A 23,503-nucleotide genomic window follows, 5' to 3' on the forward strand; every position below is an offset into this window, starting at 1 on the left:
GAAACAACACCCAAACAAAAAAAAACACACCAAAACCACAACAGAACCCCAAAGGCACTTTTTAGATTAGCATATGGCTTTATACAAACATGTTTTGTAAGAAAAAATAAATAATGGTAGCAAAAAAATTCAAATCTCCACTGACACAAAAATGTTATCAGCTCTAACACCCAAAGGTTTTACACTCAAAATTTTGAAGAGATTTGGGAACTACTTCCAAAGAACTCTACAGAGCAGACCTCCAAAAACATGGCTGGATATTAACACAAATTTCCCTGTGGCTTACTGAGGAAAAAATTCTGACCTGGGTTTAAATTTTTGATTTAACCCTATTGTCTTCACCTACCTCTCACTCAAACCCAGCCAAAGTTGCTAAACCTTCACTGCTCTGTCCACAATCATGACAAAAGCACTAAATTCTTCTACAAGCACTAGCAGACACTGAAACATCCTAGAGCATCTCAGGACAAAGAAACACATAGGTAAGTGCAGAAATAGGGATGCAGGATTAATTATGGATAGAAACACCTCTGCAACAAATTATGCTGGATGTTCAGAATTAAGTGCATGGTTTAGTACAGCTACTGAACACCAGTACAGGCACAAGTACAGGTTAGGGGCTGCCCTGCTAGAAAGCAGCTCCACAGAAAAAGACCTTGGAGTCCTAGTGGGCAGCAAGTTCTTCATGGGAGGACAATGTAGCCTTGTGAACAAGAGAGCAAATGGTATCCTGGGGTGCATCAAGAAAGGTGTGTCCATCAGGTCTAAGGAGGGTCTTCTCCTCCTATGCTCAGCCCTGGTGAGACCACAACTGGAATACTGTGTCCAATTTTGGGCTCCCCAGTTCGAGAGACAGGGACCTGATGGAAAGAATACAACAGAGAGCCAAGAGGATGATTAGGGAACTTGAGCACCTTCCCTATAAAGAGAGACTGGGAGACCTGGGGTTGTTTAGTCTTGAGAAGATAAGACTGAGAGGGGATCTGATCAATGTGTATAAATATCTGAGGGGTGGGTGTCAAGTGGAGGGGACTAAGCTCTTTTCAGTGGTGAGCAAGAAACAACAGGTACAAGCTTGAACATAGAAGATTTCACCTCAACATGAGGAGAATCTTCTTTATAGTGAGGGTGACAGAGCACTGCAACAGGCTGCCCAGAGAGGCTGTGGAGTCTCTTCTGGATGCATTCCTGTGCGGACTACCCTAGGTGATCTCTGGAAGTCCCCTCCAACCTCTAATGTACTGTGATACTATCCAGAACCTCAAGTTTCTACACAAAAATGGCATGTGTTTTCAATATACAATCATGATTTTCTTTTAATATTGCACCATTAAAAATTGAAAATCAACACTCCAGATATATGTGGTCTGAGAAATACGAAAGCAGAAAAGCTGATCCACTTCTTCAGTATTTCTCATCCAAAAACATGGTAAAACAGGAAAGCTGACTATGACACATTCATAGAATTTCCTCCCTTCTCCCACAGCAAAAAAACATTATTTTTAAATTCTGTGTGTCTGAAAACTCTTGGCTTCTTTCCACTTCTATGCCCACTTCTTACTTCCCAGTCCTTGAAAGAGCCCATATCAGCCACTGTGTGAAAACACCAACAGAACTTTCCCAAAATCACTTCAGAGGACACTCAGGATGAATGACCCCGCTTTGGGCACAACTCAAAATGGACCAACTTCCTAAAATTACCAAATCTAGAAGAGAATTAAAATTAAACAATCAGGTTAAATGGGATGAAAGAGAAGGAAATTATTGCCTTCATGAACACTGAAACAGTACAGGTATGGGGAATCATTCCTGTACATCTGAGTAAGCTATTTTTGAGGGCAACAGCAATTTGAGTGTATTTACATCTAATCTTTTTCTCTTCTCCAAGGCTGCAACTTAGAGCAGCCTCTTCCTGCAACTGATCAGAGCTGAAGACAGTTCATTCTGTCAGAATCACTGGGCCTAGTCAGAAGAGGTCATTTAGCAGCAAAGACACATGTTTCTCAGCTGATAGATAACTAAAAGGCAAAACAGAGCAAACAAGCCCAAAGACTCATTTTAGCAATAGGGTATCTGCAATTCCAATTTTAGGTTCTGTCCAATTTAGAAAGATGCTATTCATCTGACACTCATTTGCAAACTTCAATTTAGGATTAAAGAGCTGCAGATACCATGTGTAAAAGCCTGAAACACACACTCTATTTATTCTTCAAAGAAAAAACTATCTTTACTTAAAGCCACATTATTCACTACGTATTTAACCTGGCTAAAGCCAGCTCTTTTGCAAAGTACTGTGATTTCTTGAATATATTTGCTCCCGTCTCCCTTTACACTCCTAACCCTATAGTTTTTTGCTCAGCTCCTTCACACAAAAAAGAAACTGAAATTAAAAAAAAAAAAGGGAAACTGAAACTGATTACACATCAAATAAGAAAAGGAAATATCACACATTTGTAAACTAAATTGCTCAATGCTGAAGAAGACGAAACACTGGTTATACAGCTAACAGAAAAATAGTTATTTCGGGAAAAAATACACCCAAACAACAGACTATCAGACAAAATAAGAAATGGACATTATACTCAAACTACATAAACATCATTAGACTGTTTGGACAGAAAACATTGTTTCCAAAAATGAGAAACAACTCAGATACTTGAAATAATCCTGTATGAATCCAGGTATCCTCTCACACCAATTCTATGTCAAGTTCAGCTTGCACAAAGCTTTTGGGAATTGGGATGCATTTGTATAAACAGTTAATTTCTGTTCAGGCTCTTACTACTAGAAGCTCCAGCAACACTTGTAGTGAATGGTTTAGGTCTGTCTTACCCTGCCTCAGGGCAGAGGGGTGGATTAAATGCCCTCCTAATGTCCCTTCCAGCCTTGCTCTTCTACAATTTGGAAGTTATTACATCATCTCTGCTTTATTTAGGACTTCAGCCTCTGCAATTTGCTTTTCATTTGAAGTCATAATCCTCAGTCTCTAGCCCAATAAGACAACACCAGCATTGTAAAACTACAAACATACTAGAAATACTGATAAAGAGGACCAAAAAAAGCATGTATTTTCAAACCAGTACCTTCATGAGAAGTAGAAAAGATACACAAGAAAAATGGTTTTAAGGAATTTAAGTTGACATTTGCAAAAAAACTGCTAAAACACTGTAAAGAAATGTTTGCATATTCCTGTTTTGGGGTAGGTGTTAAGGTAATGATGAGACATAATGTATTATAAGCAGCAAAGAAGATTTAGGCAGAGCAGAACCAAAGGAAATGGTGAACTTCAAAGCACTGTCCATATGTAAATACCTCACTAGGCATCCACTTCTGACAGAACCAGGCAAGAGACATCACCCCTCCAGACATTCTACAGAACATCAGCCTTCCTCTGACTACAATCAAATACCAGAAGAACACTTACACTCTCTCCTCCCTCTGCGTCCAATTTGAGTTGCTCCTTGTATAGCTTCTGCTGAGCAAGGTCCTAACTGTCTTGTGTGAGGATCAATAAACTTCAGCAACTCACCAAATGATTAACATTTTTGGAAACACTTTTTTCAACTTCATCAAGGAAGCTTCTTTCTGTGATCCACAGAGATGCATGTAATTATAGCTACAGCACAACAGAACTCGAGGAATAATGAGAAACAGGAGACAAAAAGCATCCAACACAGAATTCATTAGACAGCCACAGACTATTCCACCTGTTGCGCTGTACATGGTATGCTTGGTAAAACCACACAGGAAGGGAGGGAAAAGGCGGCACATGTACCCTAGCAGCTACGAACATGAATTTTGATTCCTTTTTATATCCTATTGTTATCCACAGCCCAGGAAGCTGTTAATTGGCCTAAGTAATTGGTTTAAATACCCAAGTCCCATTATAAAAATACACTATGAAAATGCTTAGACACTTATCACAGCCAAGAAATTCTTAACTGAAGTTCAAACCTGAAAAGGCACTAAGGACTTGTCTACACTGAAGGGGGAAAAAATGCATAATTATACCAATATAACTAGCTTAGTGTGAAAACTTAGTCCAGCATAGGAGTACCCTTTTCAACTTAAGCTTACATGCTTTGGAAGCAGAATAGGATAAACCATGAAAACTCTTATTCTGATATAAAGGTGTCTCCATAGGGAGTTATATTGGTATCATTATAGCATATAACTATAGCACAGAGCTGTACCATTATATTTCCTTGTGTAGACAAGCACTAGGTGCCCAGTCCACACATATTTTCTAGCAAAACAAATGCTTATCAAATTTCAATAGAGGCACATAAAATACTTAGCTTTTATTGTTTGATAAACCTTCTTCATTTTAAAGTGACAAATTACTTCAATTAATCTTCCTTGAAAAGACTCTTCTTTCTGCTATCCTATATGGCAATAGATTATTTGTGTGGTGGAGACATCATAAACTTAACACTTTGAGAATGGCTGCAGTATCTCCCACACTGATTTACTCATCATACAAAGCAAGTGGTGAGACATTAGGTACAAGGAAGGAATAAGGTGCTGTTTACACATTTGGCTGTCAGACTCACACCTTTTATAGTACATCCCCAGCTACTTTAAACAGTCAAGTGCCTCAATAATTTAGTCTCTGTCCTGACGATTTCATTCTCACCTCATTTGGTATAGAAGTTAAAATATTTCAGTTAACCTTGAAGAAGCCATGCTTCCTCCTCCTTCCTTCATACACACACGAGGGAGAAAAGTACACTACAAACCATGCCACCAGTTGAACTTCAAACTATACACGAGGACCGTAAGAGACACAGACTATAAAATTACCAAAGACTTCAGAATCTTTTGAAAATAAGCAACTTTTCAGAGGATACTGAGCTGAGAAACTCAAATTTAAGCCTAATAAGTTGTCAGTGTGAAAAAAATCCCTAAAAAGGGGCAAACAGAAATACTGTTATGCCAGCCTCCAAAAAATAGAAAGTGGTGACACTCTGCTACAAAGATGTCAGTAAAATTATTAATAGTAATAATACCTCAGTTTGAGCATTTTAAACACTCGGAAAGGTTAAGTGACCCTAGAGGTGATTAAGGACCACTGTAACCATTTTGTAGGATGTGTATGTAAATTTCTTTTATAAAACATGTTTGTTTGTTTTTCTCTTTTACAGTTTTGCAAAAAATTGCACTGCCAAAAAATGTCATTTGCAGGATAGGCATTCCTATGTTTTGCTTTGTACTTCTAAACAACTTCATCACTTGGCACTGTATCTGCTTCATCACTTTGGTTTTGGAGCACATTCATAACACTCCAAACACATAGTTTGCTCCCACAGACACTAGTTTCTTTGGTGGCATAGATCTCTTGACTGGGATGCCACTTCCTTGCTCTCCATGCTCAGCACAGCCCCTCAGCCCTGCAAAACTGCTTATCAGATTTGCTGCCCTGCATGATGCCTCACAGCCAGACCCACTGGAGCAACTGGCAAGTGGACTGCCAAGCTGGATTAATGGAGCACCAGCAGTGGGAGAGAACAACCACTGTGGCAGTTCCTTCTGAAAGGTGCGTGTTTTGCAGCAGCCAGAGCGCCAGCAACAGGCAAAGAATTCTCAATGGACTGTGAAGCAGCATCTACACAACAAAACTGCTGCCTTACTTCCAAATCAGAAGTTTGCATCTCTGTATGGAAACTGCGTACCTAAGCATTAAGGTCAACTGATCTGGAAATACATCCTGATATCTTTAACTTTGCCTCTTGTCTGCAAATATGCTTGAAAAGAAACACTGACAGTTCTTGTGTACAAAAATTTTAACATATCTAAAGGAAAGCAACAGCAGAAAAACTCTGAACAGGTATTATAAAAGACAACAAACGAAAAGAAATGTATCAAACTTAGCAGAAGATGGGTATTAAAACCATTAGTAAGCAGGATAACAAGAAGAAGGTTAGTCCAGAACTCCAGCAGAAGTCTGAAGTCATTTGTACGATTTGAAAACGCTATAAATAGTGGAAGGAATTAATTTCACCTGCCCCTTGACATCAGCACCTGAGCTTATCAGCTTAGAGCTTCTTCAGAGCAAGGGAAAAAACAGGTTAACTTTAGGAGCATGATTCATTAGACCTACATTACATGTCTACTTTAGGATGAGATGATTCACACCAAGAAATGACTACTTTTTTACACCAAAGAGAAGAAAAGCCCCCACAAAAAGATTAGGTATAAATGCCTACAATACATATGGTTAGACAAGTCTCGTCCTTGAAATCTAGTATTTCAAAGATACACCAGATTAGTCTGGCCACTGCAGTCAGGGCAGTCTCTACAGTTACCATCTTGGGGGAAAAAAACAAAAAAACCAAACCACCACCACCCAAACTTTTAATATCTGCCTCATCTTTTTTCCATTTTGAAATGGGGACAATAATTCCCTGCTCCAGAGAAAAGTTGAAAAATTAAATATACCTCGTTATTATTTACAGATTAATTTTACAATCGATACAGTCTCATGATGAGCTGAAGATGACACAAACCTGTACCACCACCAATCCTGACCCCTATGCTCAGCTGAACACAATACTCTCCCCAGCCTTACCTCTGTGCTAGAAAGACTGTGCTGCAAGTCAGATCAGCTCAATGATCTGGCTGAAAGCTAACCATTCACAGGTTTTGTTTGGAAGGATTAGTTTTCAGACAAATCAGCGTGCTGATGCTACTTACGACACAAGGGAAGCAGCAGGGAGCTGATAAAAGGGGGGAACTGGTCTTTTCAGCAGAAGTGAAGTCTTAGATCAGCTTCAGACGATCATTAGACTCACCCTTTGGTGTAAGACCTTTTAGCAACACAAAACTCGGTAGGAGTGTCCAAGGAGTGTAACAAAAGGCTACGGAAAAATGTCGAGGTAAACAAATTAGGGTTTCAAGTTTTCTTTAGTTTTCCCCAAAGAAATTCTGGCTTGGTATCTACACAAAAGGCACATGTCCATTTAGTTCCACAGATATCTTTCTATACGTTAGGTTGTAACACATTTCTCCTGCTAATTTACTCTGTCTCAACCTCTGATCTTCGAAAGCCAAGAAAAAAAGCTACCTTTTTGAGAGATACCCACCTGGATCTTCTGATGAATGTCTAAAGAATCAACTTGATTTTAACAAATATTGCCTGCTTATTCTCAAGTATTAATCTAAGAAATGACAGACAAAACATATTACTGAATGTTCAGTATCAGATAAACATTTGGGCAAAAACACTAAGAACAAAAAAACAAGAACAACAACAAAAGAATTCACATACATTGTCTCCTTCAGTCTACAACAGGATATATAACCACACTTCTGGAGAGAAAAACTGCATTTCTACTTATTCCTGGCACTTTGGCTGAGACAACTTGCTTGAGTAAGAGAGACAGCTATTCATAAGTTTAAGAACTTCAAGAAAGGAAAAAAATGTCATCAGAAATTCTAATTATTTAAACCACCTGTTATGATACAACAAGAAGCTTCAGCCTTTAACAAAAGGCTTTACCTTCTTCCTCTATCTCTTCAAGGACAATATTAACCCCAAGCAAAGAAGAAAATTAAACTGAACATTGAAAAGTAGTATGAAAAAACAGGGTAAGCTGGAGTCAGCTTTTTCAAACCTAAAAGATAAGTAACTATCATAGGTAAGTCTAAGATTTTTCTTAAGCAACAAGACTGTTGCAAATAAATAGATAAGTCTTCTGAGAGGTGAAGTAATAAAATTTGGAGACTACCTTGCAAGAAGAAATTTGCTTTTGCTTTTCTCTGAATACCTACAGTATTTTCCTAAAACAGTGGAACCACCCTAACCAACTTTAACAGGCTTAATTCACCATCTTAACAAGCTACATCCCCTACAAGAAAACGAGACAAGTAGAATAACAACCATCATTGGCAGCTTGCTTCTTTCTACATCCCCAGTCTTTTGAAAATAAAAATTAAATCTGTGAAATTATTAGGTACTGTAAAATTGCATAGATGGCATCTAGCACATCATGTTCACTACTGAATATAGACAATTAAATACAGTTTTTCCTCTCCCCGGTTCTTCTCTCTTCCACACTTTCTACATACGCAACACAACCTCACTTGAATTTTCATGCTGACATCTTGCTCTGCATTTGCCCAAAGATTTTTGAAAACAGATTTTTAATTACAGCTGCCACGCCAGGTGAAAAGACAAACTGCCCATGTCAACTCACGTTCCAGCTCGGGGTTTGTCTCCTTTGTTTCTTTTTTTCTTATTTTCTCTGTCTGCTCTTACTTAAAGGATCAACATTAGAGAACTTGAAGGATAAAAAACGAAACCAAAACAGAACAGAACCATCACCCTCAGACAACTACTTGTACAATTTCTCATATTACACTGCAAAGAATTCCTTGTTTGGGGTTTGTTTTTTTTTGGTGGCTTCATTTATTTTATTTTTTTAATGCAATTTGACCCCTGGTCACCAGAAGAACCTACTCAGGAAGCTGGATAGCTAATACACTTTCCCTGCTGTCACTCTTACCCAACCACTCTTGTGCACAGATTCCCTGGAGGACAGAGAGGAGTAACTGCAAATCAGACCAAGGGATGAGTACTGGGGTCACTCAAAAGCTACTTTCTCCCTGGATACCTAGTCACACTACTCACTCTTGTGCAACTGTAAAATGGCAGAAGACAGTGAGGAGTTTTTCCACACTCCAATGGCTTGGAAAGTGAGAAAAACAGGAAATTGGATATGACATTTAAAGAAGGAAAATGAAGTAACACATAACAAAGGACTAAAAAGAAAGATTAGACTTGGATAAATGAAGGTAGTAGAACTTTGGGAAGAAGTGAGACAAAAGTAAGTAAGCCCACTCTCTGCAGAAGAAAATGAGGAAAGCTTCCAGCAACCATATCTCACAACAGAGCTAGCACATGATAGCATTGACATCCCCAGAAAAAACAGAGGAATGCATCCATAGTTTTGCCAACCACATTCCAGCAAATTAACAGGTCACCCAGACCCTCCCTGACCTTCCTGCTAATTACGTGTGTTATTATTGTTACTACTAATATTATTATTAAAATGATCTGTGAAAAAAAAGAAACGGGGCTATACAAAGTCTTCCTGGGGTAGGCAATCCCTTCTCCACTGATTGTTCACAAAGGGCTTCACATGGCAAGTTCTTCAAGATCAATCAAATCCCTAAAAGCTACCCCAGCATAAGAGACAACCAACCTCTGTATTTAAATCTAAATATTTTAAGGTCTCCATGCATCCAGAAAATGTTCCAATCATCACCAGAATTCACACAGAAAACTCTTGAAAATTTAGGCTGCAGCAGCCCTCAGCCCCCCAGCTAACTCTCAGGAAACTATTTATTTTGAAATGTTGGCAACTACACCAACATATTGAGCACCTCAAAAAGGCTGTTCTAAAATACAAGCCCTGTTTGCTTCAGTCACTGCCCAATTAGCCTCTCCTCTTTAAAGGAAGAGCTCAATTAAGTCGAGAACTTTTCTTCTGAATTATTTTAAATGGTTTTTTTCTTCATTGTGGTTGGATCTCAGTTAGTCTAATTGCTATTTATATCTAAACATTAAAAGGTCTGGTTATGGGGTTTATTAGAAAAGCAAAATGTGTTTTTAATACTTAAAAAAAAAAAACCACAACAAAATACTTCGTAGCACTGTTTTCCTCTCTATTTGCATACCGCATGTTCAACAACAGGAAGAGTATTCCACAGAAAGCTAACAACCTCAAAAATGTCACTGAAGTAGTAGCTCCTACAGTGTGTTAGCAGGGAAACCCATTCTGTGCCTAGCTGGGGGGGACTATCAGAAGTGATACAGGTTAGCTTCAGGGTTTAAAATAATAAAATATTTACTGCAAACCAAAATATACTGCAAGCCAGAAACAAATACAGTATCTTTTTGTTAGGAAAAATACAATTTAAAATCTAAAATAAAATGTCCCTTAAAGAAAACCACTAGAAATATGCCACACAAGGTTGTGTCAAAGTTGTGACGGCTGAGGGAGGCACAGAAAAACCTTCGAAAGGCAGCTAAGCCACACACAGTCAAGGACTATCGTTGGAAATAAACAAAACAGTCCCCAACCTTTTCCCTTCCCAGTCGTGCCCGAGGCAGCAGCTGGGCTCCGTCAGGTGAGGCAGCGCACACACCGCCTGCCGCCCTGTCTGCCATGCCTGTCCCACTTCCTTGCGTTACCTCTGCTCAGGGCAGGAATGAATGACTGTCAAGTTCCCCCAGGAATAAAAAAAAAAGGGGGGGGGGGGGGGGGGGGGGGGGGGGGGGAGAACAACAACAACAAAAAAATACCAACCCACACACACCACCCCACAACAAACCCCACCAGCCTTTCTTCCTGAGGCAGCAAATTTCAATGGAGAGAGCACATGGCTAATCTACATATGTGAAGGTCAGGGCACTCCAGCCGGGGAGGGGAAGAATGGAGCAGCTCACGTAAGGGGCCGCCTCGCACGCCCTGGCCTGCTGCCCGACAACCGAGATTGTTGAAAAGCAATAGATAGCTTCTGGCAGCGGCAAGGGGAAAAATATTTTGATCATGTGACGCTACACAAGCTAACTAGTTTGCTTCATGTGTGAAACTTTTACAGACGCTACAAATACCACGTTTGTAACCGGCCCCAGAACGCAGCCCGCCCTCGACCCTCCCCGGGGAAACCTCAATCGTCAGTCAGCGTTTCAGCAGGCTGGAAATTCCTCAATCAAGCGAAACTTCAGCTTAAAGCAAATCATGGAAAAAAGGATACAACCAGCTAACAGTTATCTTCTATATATTCTGGCACTTTCCATCACCACTAACTACAGAGCACCATGAAGTTATCTGCCTTGCAGAAATCAATCTTTCTGTTTATAAGAAAGCTAGAGTTGCAAATATAAGTAAAACTTCCAAGTAAAATTATTTTGCTGTTGCTGGTACACAACCGAACCAGCCTCAAATGTACCTACCTGCATTTTTCCCAGAAATGTTTATTTAAATAGCTTCTATCTATGTCCATCCCTAAATACCTTAAACAGCAACAGCTCTAAAGAACACGCTCATTTTTTCTTGACTTGGGAATTTCAAGCATCTAAGAAACACTAATTAAAAAAAAAAAAAGGCACAATTATCTTCCAGAAATCATGCCTGAAAGCAAGACATCAATACTGCTGTTTCATATAAACAGTATATCCAAAATATTCATAACATAAATTGCTCCACAAAAAAAAAATACAGAACTCCATATACTCTACCCAAATCAAAGGCTGCAAATAAACCAGCACATTCCTTTGATACTGTCAAAACAAACCTCCTTATCTTTATTTTTAACTTTAAAAAGACTAAAATTTAAGAACTAAAAATCCTGTCCCTGTGCTTTAAAAAAAAAAAAAATTTCAGAGCTGGCATTTCAGTATCTTGCTTACAAACAAGCAAGTCTGACAAGCTAACCAAATAACACGATCATTGTTGGGAACACCCAGACTCAGACCCCATACCAACAAACACAGAGGGGAAGGTACCGTGCAGAGCGGATAACTTCGCACATAACAAGTATTTAGACTGCCTATTTATTTTGCATGACACTAATTAAAAACTGCACAGCAAACTCAAATCACAACTTAAGGCAAATATTACTATTTTAATATAGGGAACCTGAAGTATTCAACAATGAAACCTGCTATCTTTAGGTCACACAAACAGCAGAGAACTATCCAGCATTTCTGTACCATTTCTATACTATTTTCCTGAAGTCACATAATTTATCATGGCTGAATTCACTGCTTGTGTAAAGAAGGCACTATTCCACTTCAGTCAATCTGTGAATTAAGCCACATCCACACTAGGAACAGCATACACAAGTACAATTATGTTTTAAACAGGATCTGTCCTTTGGAGATTTTATGAACCTCTTTTCTTTCTTAAATAAAAAACCATGCTCAAACTTCTGGTCCTTCTGTGAAAGCCAGCTGTACCAGGGACTGCACTACAGCAAGACAGCCTCTCTTCCCTACATAACAGATCGCTTCACACTTTTAAAATGTGACCAAAACATGTTGTGGAACTACCTACCTCTTGAAAAACTCAAGCAAGTTACCTCTATCTCAACAGCCATACCTGTAAACCCCGCCTCAGAAGAGACTACTTACAAAGGCTACTATTTTGTCAGTGCACATACACTGGCACTCCAAAGGTGAGCTAAACACAAAGGGGTTTGCCACAACAGCTATTAGTCAAGGATGCAATTAATTCCCTTAATATCTATATAGGTACAACAACAGAACTTCACAGTGACCTGGCCACATGGTCTTTAAAGCACAAATAAATTGATTTGGTAACCTGAAAGAATCAAAACCATTCTGTAACACAGGTGAAAAAATAACAAACATCCAATAGAAACACTTGCCACTGAAGATTTTCTTTTTTTTTTAGTAAGTAGATAGATGTCTAAAATAAATGCCAAACAAAGCTCTCTCCCTCAAAAAAAATATAGTGCAATAGTTTAGACACTTACAAGACCCTATTAGTAACACAATTAATGACACTGCCTTAAAAAAACAAACTCCAACCAATCAGATAAAGCCACCTAATTAAGTGGGTTTTGCAGTAAGAGGTTTTCTTTTTTTTCCCCCTTCCAGTATACACACTAAGAAAATTAAACAACAAACAAAAATCCTATGTACATCTAATTTCTTTTTTTTTTTTAATGGCAGAAAAAAGATTTGCAGAAAATTCCTTCCCTACTTCCCAATGATCAGAGACTGATGGGAGTGGCAAGAGGAGATCAGCAACACAGACCTACAGATAGAAGTGTCAGAAGGCCTATCACTCAGACAGATGTCTTCATAAACAATTATCAGATCACAAATCTAAATTCAGTATGTTTTCAAGCCTGACAGGGCTACAAAGCAGAGGGCAAGACAGAGCACAGCAATGAATTCTTAAATGGAGAATGCCATTTGCAAGTTCAGGTGCAAAAGATTTTCTACACATGCCCAGCCCTTCTGACATAGCTACTAAATCCATTATGACTCAAATGAAAGAAGCAATATGCAAGTAGATCAAAAACTGTACTGAAAGCAATTCCTTACACACACTGCAGAACCATCAAACTCTGGTTTATACCCACAAACTGACCACTACCTATTCAGAAATTCAGCACAGCTTTCATGACTTGGTTTGGAAGTTTTAATAAACATAGATGAAGCATTAGGATAATGAACTAAGCTTACACAATTTTCTGCACACTGGCAGATGCCTTCACATGAAGTAAGCTACCTATACAGGGAATACAAAGTTTGCTAAAAAATACTTTGCAGTAAGAACAATTCCCACAAGAAAAGCATTCTTACAACAAGACACAACTGTGATTTTTGCATCAAATTTGTTCACTTTAAGATAATGTAACTGCCAGATTAAAAAAAATGGACTTGGTTGTAAGGCAGCCTGTGCAGGCACACCCGCACCCGCCCAGCACATGCTTGTGCTCTGCCTATCACATTCATCGGAAGGCAAGTTCTGCACCACCAGCTAAGCTCCTGGGCACTTGTTCAAGTCAATTTTCCCCAGAGCTTAATTTCTACAAGAAATCCAGTGACTTTATATAGATGACATTGACTGTGTAATGATAAAACAGCGCAAGGACCACTTGAATTTTAGGTGACAATGCCTTTAGTTTAAGGTGACTATATTGACACAGCAGACAAATCCCTCATTTCACTCAGTCATTTGTCTTCTCAGTTGTTTGAATAGAAGCCTTTAAAGCTTAAATGCTTCCAGAATAGTGTTCACAGTTAAGACTGGATTTATTCAAAACCTAAAGTTTATGGCACCAAGACCCTATTTATTTCTAAGAGACCTCTGTTTTCAGTTGTGCCAAGGTGTTCCTGCCTGAAAGAAGGTGTGTCTTACATGCCTCAGTTTCCTCACCCTGTATAGCAGAAAGTGGTCTCTTTCTCCAGTGTAAGGCACATCAGAAAGACAGTGCAGAGATCAAACCTACATAGCAAGTTGTTACTGAGAAAACAAAGTTAGTTAAAAACAACCCCATACTGTTGGCCAAAATACATTGTTCGCAAATTACATAGGTATCTTGGGATACTTTCATCTCTGAGAATCTCTTGACTGCACTATCAATGGGTTTGGCCCTTTTGGAGCAGACATGCTCCCGGCAGATCACTGGATGACACTCTCTAAACCGGACGTATGACAACAGAAATCTTCCAGCCCACCTGCAACACGAACACGGCAGCACTGTGCAGGCACACTAACGTGTGTGTGTAAAACTGAACATGAATAGTACAACAATAGCATGAATAGCCATCAAATACATTGGATAATGCAAAAATTCAAAAAGTAACCTTATGATCTTACTGGCAAAACACAGAGGTACAGGAACCAGTCAGGTTTACTAAAAACACCTAATGTTTAAATTTACTAACAGGTAAGGCGTCTTTGAAGTGAAGTCTACTGTAACATGATTGGCTCTACAAGATTCTCCTGTATCACATTTATTTGCTTCTCTCTACACTAAGCAATACAAAACCAACACTGCTTAGCACCACTTTCCTATTACAGGGTTTTCAAAACAAATTTGAAAACCACTAAGGTATACTTTTAATTTAAGGTTAATTAAAGTCCTCATTCAATCCTACCAAAACATGTATTGAGCACTATGTAAATAGCCCCAAAATTGAAAGAAAAGGTTTTTTCCCCAAGTATCTTAATAATCACAATTCAGAAATATATTCTAGCAAGTTAGCCTACCACAAACACATGCTACTGAAATTCTGCAGCCTTAAGCATGCATGTACAGCGAGTGTGGCAACACTACTTTACATATCCACAGAGAACCTTCAAAGCCTCCCAATAAATGGCGCATTTTGAAAAAGTACTGAAACGTGACTAGTTAGGACACAGGTACAATCCTAAGGACATAAGGATAAATGAACTATTGCCATTCTCATGTTAACAATGAGAATGTCAAAATACCTACGATGAAATATTTGAGGCGCAAAAGTAGAGCATCTACCTGCTTTCACTACAGGATTTTCACCTACTTTAAACTGAGCTATTATTTTAGAATGAAACAGTATCACCTAACAGACCCTGCTCAATACTCTCAAAAATTTTGCTACTTGTGTAACTAGAAAATGTAGCAACTGATTAAACACCTTAGTTTTCAACTCCACAGATTCCGATAAGAATGCCAAAAAGAGTGTGATCAACTGCTTAGCAATAGAATCCTTACAGAATAGAGGCATTAATACAGTATACAGGTTTGCATCTCCCTTTCTTTTTTGTATCTGTCACAGGGTCCTGCTCCTCAACATGTAGGCATAAGCACTACTACAGAAACCAGCAACTGAACGCCAAACCACAAAATGTCAAATATATGGTCGTAATATATAGAGAGATGCTACTATGATAACACTGCTATTCGCTACTTCTAAATAGAAGCAATGTGAATACTATTTATTTGAAAATGCACAAGGAAAAATGTATTTTATTCTCTCATTGAGACATCAAAAATCTATTCACCACACTAGCAGCTGTTTAATGGCCTTCAGGCGTAGGACATGATTCTGCAGCCCTGGTTTAGCAATTACCCCCAATAGGGGCAATCTATCTGGCATAAAAAGAGCTGCAGAAGCAGGCATATTCTGAGTTTCTCTGCTGCAAAACAAATGACTGATACACACACAAACTCTGAGCAGCTTGACAGGTGTTTTTTCTAACACTTGCTATGCACTTTATGTGATACAGGTACTCCTGAAGAGATACAGGTTCTCTTGTCTATGTAAATGCTACATACATGCACACAGGAGAAAGATGTATATAAAAAGCACACACATAGAGGCTGGCTAATGTGTTAAGCTACAGCAGTGTAAGTCAGAAATGGAGAAAAAAAAGCCGCCTCAGGACTCTAAATATCTGTACACTGACAAGGAATTAATCAATATTCAAAATAACTGAATGACAAGGTACTGTACTAGCATCACACAGCTCCTCCACAATCAAATCAATGTAGCCACATAAGTAATATCCATCTTTGAAAACGTGTTTCTTCAGAAACAGGCCTTTTACAAGCTTATGTCTCATCTCACAATTGGGTAAGGTGATTAAATGAAATGGAAACAAAATTTCCTTAAATTATTTAGTAGTCTGGACAAACAGAGAAGTTTGTTCCGAGTGGGATGCCACAATTCTGCATATTACCAAAACTACCCATGCTGATGCAAGAATTTCCTGAACAAGATCTCAGATGTTGTAGCCTACTGACGGTCCTTGTTCTCTGTTCACAGCACAATAGTTTCTTATAGATGTAGGGGCCAATCATCATCTGCTTTGCAAAGACACATGACAAGTGAGTATATTATAATGTGTGTATCTGCATATATACACACACACACACAGAGATGATTAATTAAAAAAGAAACAAAAAGAGAAAGGCTGCCTGTTCAAATGCCGGACTGAATATTCCTTTTCTGTCCTTCAAAAAGCAATCAATTTATTTACCTAATAATATACATAGAGACTGACATGTGGAAATACAAAGTAATTTTTTTTAAAAAAATGTACAAATCTGTGTTTTGTAACCTAACACTAAGTACTTATTTTTTACTTGACACATTTTATACACTAAAAATACTAACTTACACTCTAAAATAATTTCTAATCACTTACTGATTAGGGAGGAAAATCATAATATAAAGAATACTGACTATTTGCCTCCATGACAATTATTTTGAGGAAAAAAATAGTAACAGTTTAAAAACAAACAAAATCTAAGAAATTGTGCCCTTTCCAGGCTATTCTTTACAAGCTGCACCTTAATTCTTATAGTGAAAAAAACCACAAAACGAAACCAAAATACCAAACAAACTATGAGAGGATGTAAACTCATAAATATAAGGAAGTATTTCTAAGGGTCATACTAAGGACATAATGAATCTACTCTTGCTAGTCCAATAAAAATAAAATACTTCAAACAATTTCTGCCGTGAAGGAACAGCACAGTGAACTAACACATACTATGTCTATCTGGCAACGATTTTTTCAGCTTTTCAAACCATAAATTCTGAACTGCCGGTGTTTAAAAGCAAGCAGACAATGCAAATATTTTTACATTAATTATGAAAGGTTATGCATATGAGACCTTATTACCTTACGGCTTCCAGTGACCCTTTCACCAGTGTTAATTTTAAAAGGTAAAAATTTAACACTCAAAAAAAAAAAAAAAGCAATCTCATTTCCTTGGAACAAATAGAAAGTAAATGGAATAAAAACCAAAAATGTGACAGAGTGGTCTGTTGGAAGGCTGGAAGTAGACAAACATACACAATGCCAGCCCATTCTGGATTTTTTGGGGCTTTTTTTTCAAGCATTAATACATAGTTCACAACATTAAGCGATGTTTTCTCCAATGTTTTCTGCAGGTTCTGTTCATTGCTTTATGGAAAAGATCCAGCCGTTTGATGATCCCAAAAGCATACACCTGCATTTGTTCCTGTCAGTCCTCGCTGTTAGAAGCTATTAAAAGATTTAACAGTTCTTAATAGAAAGATCTTGTTGAAGGGAAAAGAAACCCATAAAATTCTAATGCAATACTCCATTTAACACAATTCACTTTCCTACAGAGAACTGAAGCCTAATCTCACACTTGTGTAGAACAATAATGAGATCAACAACTCCCGATGCTTCTTGAAGTATTCTAAACACAAGTGAAACACAAAAGCACATTTTCCCCCGAATATCTGTATTCGTTGCAGATGAAAATGCAACCTCTAACAGAACACTCCTTTTTCCCTTCTTTGAACAATACACGGCCTTTTCTCACCTACAGCAGCTACATGCAAACAAGATTTTAAGAGGCGAGGTACCAAGCTAACAGAAATTAATAACATGAAAATTAGTATTTGCATTTTATTTTTTTTTTACAAAAATCTAATCCTTTGCGTAATATCCGTAAGATGAAACGTTACAAAACGTTTTTAGAGGCACGACCGCAACTCGAAATCCCGAATGCTCGTCCAAGCACTGTTGTTACAAGATACTCCCCTACCGCATCCAATTAACACGGAATTAAAAATCTAAAAATTTAAGCAAATCGATGCCCAGAAAAGCCACTCCATCTAACCCAAGGGGGTGCGGGGAGGGGGGGAGGCGCCCCTGGCTTTGCACCGCGCCGGTGGCCGGCAGGGCCGGTGGCGGTGCGGGGGCCGTGCGGGTGCGCTCTGCCCCGGCTGGGCCCGGCGGCGCGACTGCCGGTGTTATTTGTGGCGGGGGTTTCGGTGGCTGCGCCGCTCAGCGCCTCTATTTACATCAGCGGCGCGAGGTGCCCAATGGCAAGCGGGGAGCCAATCAGATGGCAGATTAGATGTCAACTCGGAGGCAGCTGTCTGGAGACGGTTGCAGCCAGTTTACCTCCACAATTCAAATTCCTAACCTGGCGGAGGAGACCCGGCCGCTCCTCGGGCACAGCCGTCGGCGGCGCCCAGCTTCCCGGCCCGGCGCCTCTCCGCGCCGCCCCGCACTACACCGCACAGCCGCTCCCGCCCCAGACAGGCGCTGCGCTGCGCTACGCCACGGCCCGCCGCTCCGCGATCATCATCTACCGATCGATCGATCGATCTATCGGCCGAGTTACCGGGCTGGGGCAGGGGTGTGCGGGCGGGGGTGGCCCGCGCCCCTTTGCTGACAAGGACTTTTCGATCTTTTTTTTTTTTCCCCCGGTTTGGATTTCCGCCTGTGCTCGGGCAGAGAAGCGCAGTTATGCGCGCGCGCACCCACGCGCTCCGCCGGTGGGCCAGTCCCCTTGAGGTCACCGGACCCAGGCGCTCCACGCGCCCCGGCCCGCGCGGACGGCGGCGCGGGCACACGCGCGCACACGCGCGCTCTCTCCTCAGAAAAAGTCCCGGCCACGCTCCGCGAATCTCACTGCGGTAACCCCATCGGGAACAAACTAATTTGCTGAGAGCGTGCAACGGCGCAACTCGTTCTGTTCAAAAAAAAAAAAAAAAAGGTTAAGAAGAGAGAGGGGGTGGAAAGCCCCGTGAAAGATGGATGTTTATCCCCCGGGAGTCCCCCGGCTCCGACACTCCGGTTACAAAATGTACACCCCCCCCCCCCCCTCCGCCCCCGTCCCGAACTGCCTCGTCCTCCGGGCCCCGCGTCTCTCCGTCACTGCTTCAAAGTGGAGACAAAAAAATATATTGGGTCTGAGAACAACCTAATTTCGGCAGCGAAAGCCGCACTCCAATGCCTCCAGCCGGGCCGCGCATTGTGCGCTGCTTACCCTTGCTACGGAGGCAGTGAGGAGCAGAACCGGCCCAGAGGCCGGAAAAAAAAAAAATTAAAAAAGGGAGGCAGGGGATGGGGACGGTGGGGACGGAGGGGCTGGGGGAGGGTATGGGGGGAAAAAAGTGAATTATAAAGAAACTAAGACCCCGACACGAGTCCCATGGAGTCGGGAAGCCGTCATTAATCGAGCGCGGGGGTTACCTGGGTCCTGCTGATGGCCTGCCCGGTGCTCCCAGGGCTCATCGCTGGGTGATTTCTTTGTTGTGCCGCTGCCCAGGCCGGGTTTGCCGCTCCATACTGGGCGCCCATGTCCTTGCCCATGCCCATGCCTGCCGCTGCCTGCTGGCTTCCCGGGGCGGCCGCCGCTGCCTGGGGCTGGGGCTGCGGCGGTGGCGGGGCGCTGGGGTTGCTGTAGTCGGGGTAGCTGCTGCCGTAGCTCCGCATCATGGGGCTGGGGGACGTGAGCAGCTGGTTCAAGGTAGGGGTGGCCCCGGACGGGTGCTGGTTCTGGCCGGAGAACCGCGCGAAGCCGCCGGCCGCCGCCGAGCCGGCAGTAGCCTTGCCGAGGCCGGCCCCACCACCAGGGCCCATCATCATGCCGCCGCCCGGCTGCCTCGGGGAACTCAGCACCCCGTAGCCCGCCGCGGAGCCCCCGTAGCCACCGCCGCCTGCCCCAGCAGCCGCCGCCGCCGCCACGGCTCCCGCGCCGCCGCCGCCCGCGCCGCCGCCGCCGGGGCCGCGACCGTAGCCCGAGTAGTGGTTGTACTGGCTGTTGGGGTAACCTTCGTGAGAGTTTTGCAGGGGATCCATGCTGTTGGGGGCCGCCGTGGGGTGCATTATCCCCATCCCGGGGCTTTGTTGTCCGCCATGTTGATCAAAGCAAGGCCCGGCGCGGCTCGCCGTAGCGCTGCTGGCAGGGGCAGGGGCAGCGTTGCCATAATAGCTATTGAACTCCGAGACACCCACCGCGGAGGGGCCGCCGCCGCCTCCCCCGCTCCCGCCGCAGCCGAGGCCGCCGCCGCCGCTCCCAGCGCTCGCGGGCGGCTGCTGGGGCTGCTGCTGTCCGCCCAGGGGTCCTAAGCTGGGGTGATCGTAGCGGCCACCGATGGGCTCGCCCATCTTGCCAGGCATCTCCTCCTCGTCGGCGCTTTTATTCAGCATTTGCTGCGGCTGCTGGGGGGGCTCGGCCTGAGCGCCCAAAACACTGTCTTTTCCTCCATGTTGCTGCTGCTCCATGTCTGCACTGGGCTGAGCAGCGCCGCCACCGCCACCGCCGTTGTTGTTGCTGCCGCTGCCGCCGCCGCCGAGGCTGCTGTTGTTATTCTGCACGGGATGGTGCTGAGGCGGCGGCTGCTGCGGCGGCGGGAATTGATTTAGCTGCTGCTGTAGTGCATGGTGGTGGTGGTGCGGGTGGTGGGCATGGTGGTGGTGGGCATGGTGATGCGGGTGGTGGGCATGGTGGTGGTGGGGCGGCGCGGCGGGGTGATCGCCTCCGACGCTCTTCAGCTTGTGGTTGGGGAGCAGCCCCGTCTCCATGGCCGAGCCTGGGTTGGAGGAGGAGGAGGAGGAGGAGGAAGAAGACGAAGAAGAAGATAACGCCGAGGAGCTTCCACCTTCCTTCAGAGCCGGCTCCGAGGAGGAGCCGCCGCCGCCGCTGGCGTTGTTGTTGTTGTTGTTACCGGCAGCGGCGGGAGCCGCGTTATTGGCCATGTTCAGCGGCTCGCTGTGGTGGTAGAGGAGATGGTGATCTACATTATTCACGCTGCTGCTGCTGCTGCCGCCGGCCGGACTCCCCTCTCCGACCCCCAGCGCGGGGCCCGGCCCGGGAGCCCCCGAGGCAGCGGCCCCGGCCCCCCCTGAGGCCCGCTCCGGGCCCAGGCTGCCCGGCAGGCTCGGAGCTTTTCCCTTGCTGTTGTTCGCACCCGCTGGAGCCGCTGCAACTTGCGCGGCCATGATCATCGCAACATTGCGAGTCCGGAGGAATTAGTGCTGATAATAGTTATCTACCAAAAAAAAAAAAAAAACCAAACCCCAAAAAAACAAAACCCACCAAAAAAACACCAAAACCAAAAAACCAAAGACAAAACAAAACAAAACAAAAAAACCACCAAGACCCCCACCCTCAAAAAAATGAGGGCGAGTAGGGGCGGGGGGAGGGAGATGAGAAGGGCAGAAAGAGAAGCGGCCGGGGAAGGGACTTGACTGAGCCAAGAGTATCCCCTGCGGACCGCTCCGCACGCACCAAATTACAGAAATTTCCCTCCCCGAGTCTGTGATTGCGATTAGAAATGGTAAGAACGCCTTACGGTCTGTGCCTGTTCCTGCTGTGTGATTTCATGTTGAAAGTTTTTTGTTCAGGTTTAAATGAAACTTTTTTTTTTTTTTTTTTTCCTCCTTTCCTCTCTAACCCGGATATGGGTAAACACACGTCTGGCGGAACCGCGCTGGCCCAGCATGGCATGAGCGAGCAAGCAAGCCAGCGCCGGCAGCCATCGCCCCCTCCGCCCCGATCGCTCCCGCGCACTCGCAAAACGCGGACTGGACTCTGCGCGGCACCGGCTCGTTCCCCGCCGCCGGCACCAGCGCGGCGGACTGGGGTTGGGGGGTGGCGGTGCGGCCCCTTCGGGTGCCTCTGCTCGGAGTCCAGTCGCACGGGGTGGCGGCCAGCGCGGGGCACTCCCCGGGCTCCGCGAAGGGGGCACTCAAACGCCGAGCTCGCTTCGGGTTGCTCCGAGTCGAAGCGGGCGGCCCGTCCCGCTTGACTCCCTGCGTGGCGGGGTGGAACAGACCGGGATCGGGACTGGGACTGCTCCCGCCGCTGCGGGGTCATAGGTGCCGCCGCCGGCGCTGCCTCGCGCGGGCATCTGCGGCGGGAAGGAGGCGAGGGAGCAGTCACGAATGCAGTGCTGTGTCTCCAGATGTGCTGGAGCAGAGGCATCGGTCAAACTTTTTGGGACCGCAGGTTGCCTCCGAGCCCCGTGTGTCGAGTTTTAAAGGCTTATCGTTGTATTCCGAGGCCCGGGAAACGTTTGCTATGTCACGGAAAAAATAGGACTTCTTCCCCCTTCAAGAAGATTTATATTTGTGTGTGCAGACGGGTATAATTTTTAACCTAAAATTCTGCAGCGATAAGATCATTGCAGTTGTCCACATTGTCCATCTGTCTCCAAATCCTAACGGTCATTTGCATTGATGATGCTTTTATATATAGGGCTGTTTTCAATATGTTCTTTGTAGTTATTTGCAGATCAACAGGAGCTTATCAAGGAGAGCAAGACATTTTCGGTATCATAATTGTTTCCCCAAACAATATAATTTCCAGTACACAGAAGACACTCATGGAAACCTAGTAACATAAAAACCAAAATAATATCTAAGTAACTCTTGCTCCAAATGAGAAACTGCCACTGCTGGCCTACATTTCTGAACCACCATTCAGAAGGGTTTTAAGGTTTTCTTATAACTGTCTTAACACAAATGATACCCTAACATTAAAAAAATAAAAAAAGGCAATAGTCACACACTACGTTCAGTTAATAGAAGCATTTGGGAGCTCAAACACTTGCCTGTGAATATAGCAAAGTGGGGTGTTAGTGAACATTTTCAAATATAGTAAGGGTCTAATCCACTCTGTTATAAATGAATGTATGTATGCACTCTGTTCAAGGTAAGCACGTTTTCAAATTTCAAAATGGATACATAGGAGATTCAGTAACGATGGCAGAGGAAAATGCAGCAAGAAAAGATGCTGTCAAGAGTAGGTAGGCTTTTTTGAATCCACTGTGAAAACATTAAAGGTCAGAAGCTTCATGCTATAATGTTGAATTATATGCAAAGATTATTGATCAATATATGAACAGTGTGACTATTAATTTTAGTCATGTCTGAAAAGTCAAAAATACTCTGATTTCCATTATGGAGGTAGTTTTGAAAAGTCAGTGCTTGTCAAGTGCATCTTGCTAATACTTACATTACAACTGTATCTTTTATCTTCTTGGGATTGTTTGTTGGGTTTTTTTGGTTTGGTTCGGTTTTTTTGGTAGTCTTTGCAAGTGCAAAAATGTTGTATGACTAATAGAAAAACATAGACGGGGGAAAAATGGTGAGTAATTCTAGTGGGGGGAATCAGGTGCATACACAAGGGTCATTACAGTCTATAACAACAACAAATTGCTATTCTATGCAAACTGCTAGAAAGGGGTATATCATCT

The 23,503-nt window shown here is 42.9% G+C and overlaps 1 protein-coding gene across 7 annotated transcripts in view; it reads right to left on the minus strand.

Moving 5' to 3' along the window:
- Positions 1 to 21,288, minus strand: part of ARID1B (AT-rich interaction domain 1B) — a 333,914-nt gene extending 312,626 nt beyond the window's left edge. For all 7 annotated transcript variants that reach the window (XM_054162697.1, XM_054162694.1, XM_054162693.1 and 4 more), the window contains exon 1: positions 19,494 to 21,288. In XM_054162697.1, coding sequence (XP_054018672.1) covers positions 19,494 to 21,251 — 1,758 coding nt within the window. In that variant the 5' untranslated portion in view covers positions 21,252 to 21,288. The remainder of the gene's footprint in view (positions 1 to 19,493) is intronic.
- Between the last annotated feature and the right edge of the window lie 2,215 nt (positions 21,289 to 23,503).

This window comes from Dryobates pubescens, chromosome 6 (genome assembly GCF_014839835.1).
Source record: "Dryobates pubescens isolate bDryPub1 chromosome 6, bDryPub1.pri, whole genome shotgun sequence".
Lineage (NCBI taxonomy): Eukaryota > Metazoa > Chordata > Aves > Piciformes > Picidae > Dryobates > Dryobates pubescens.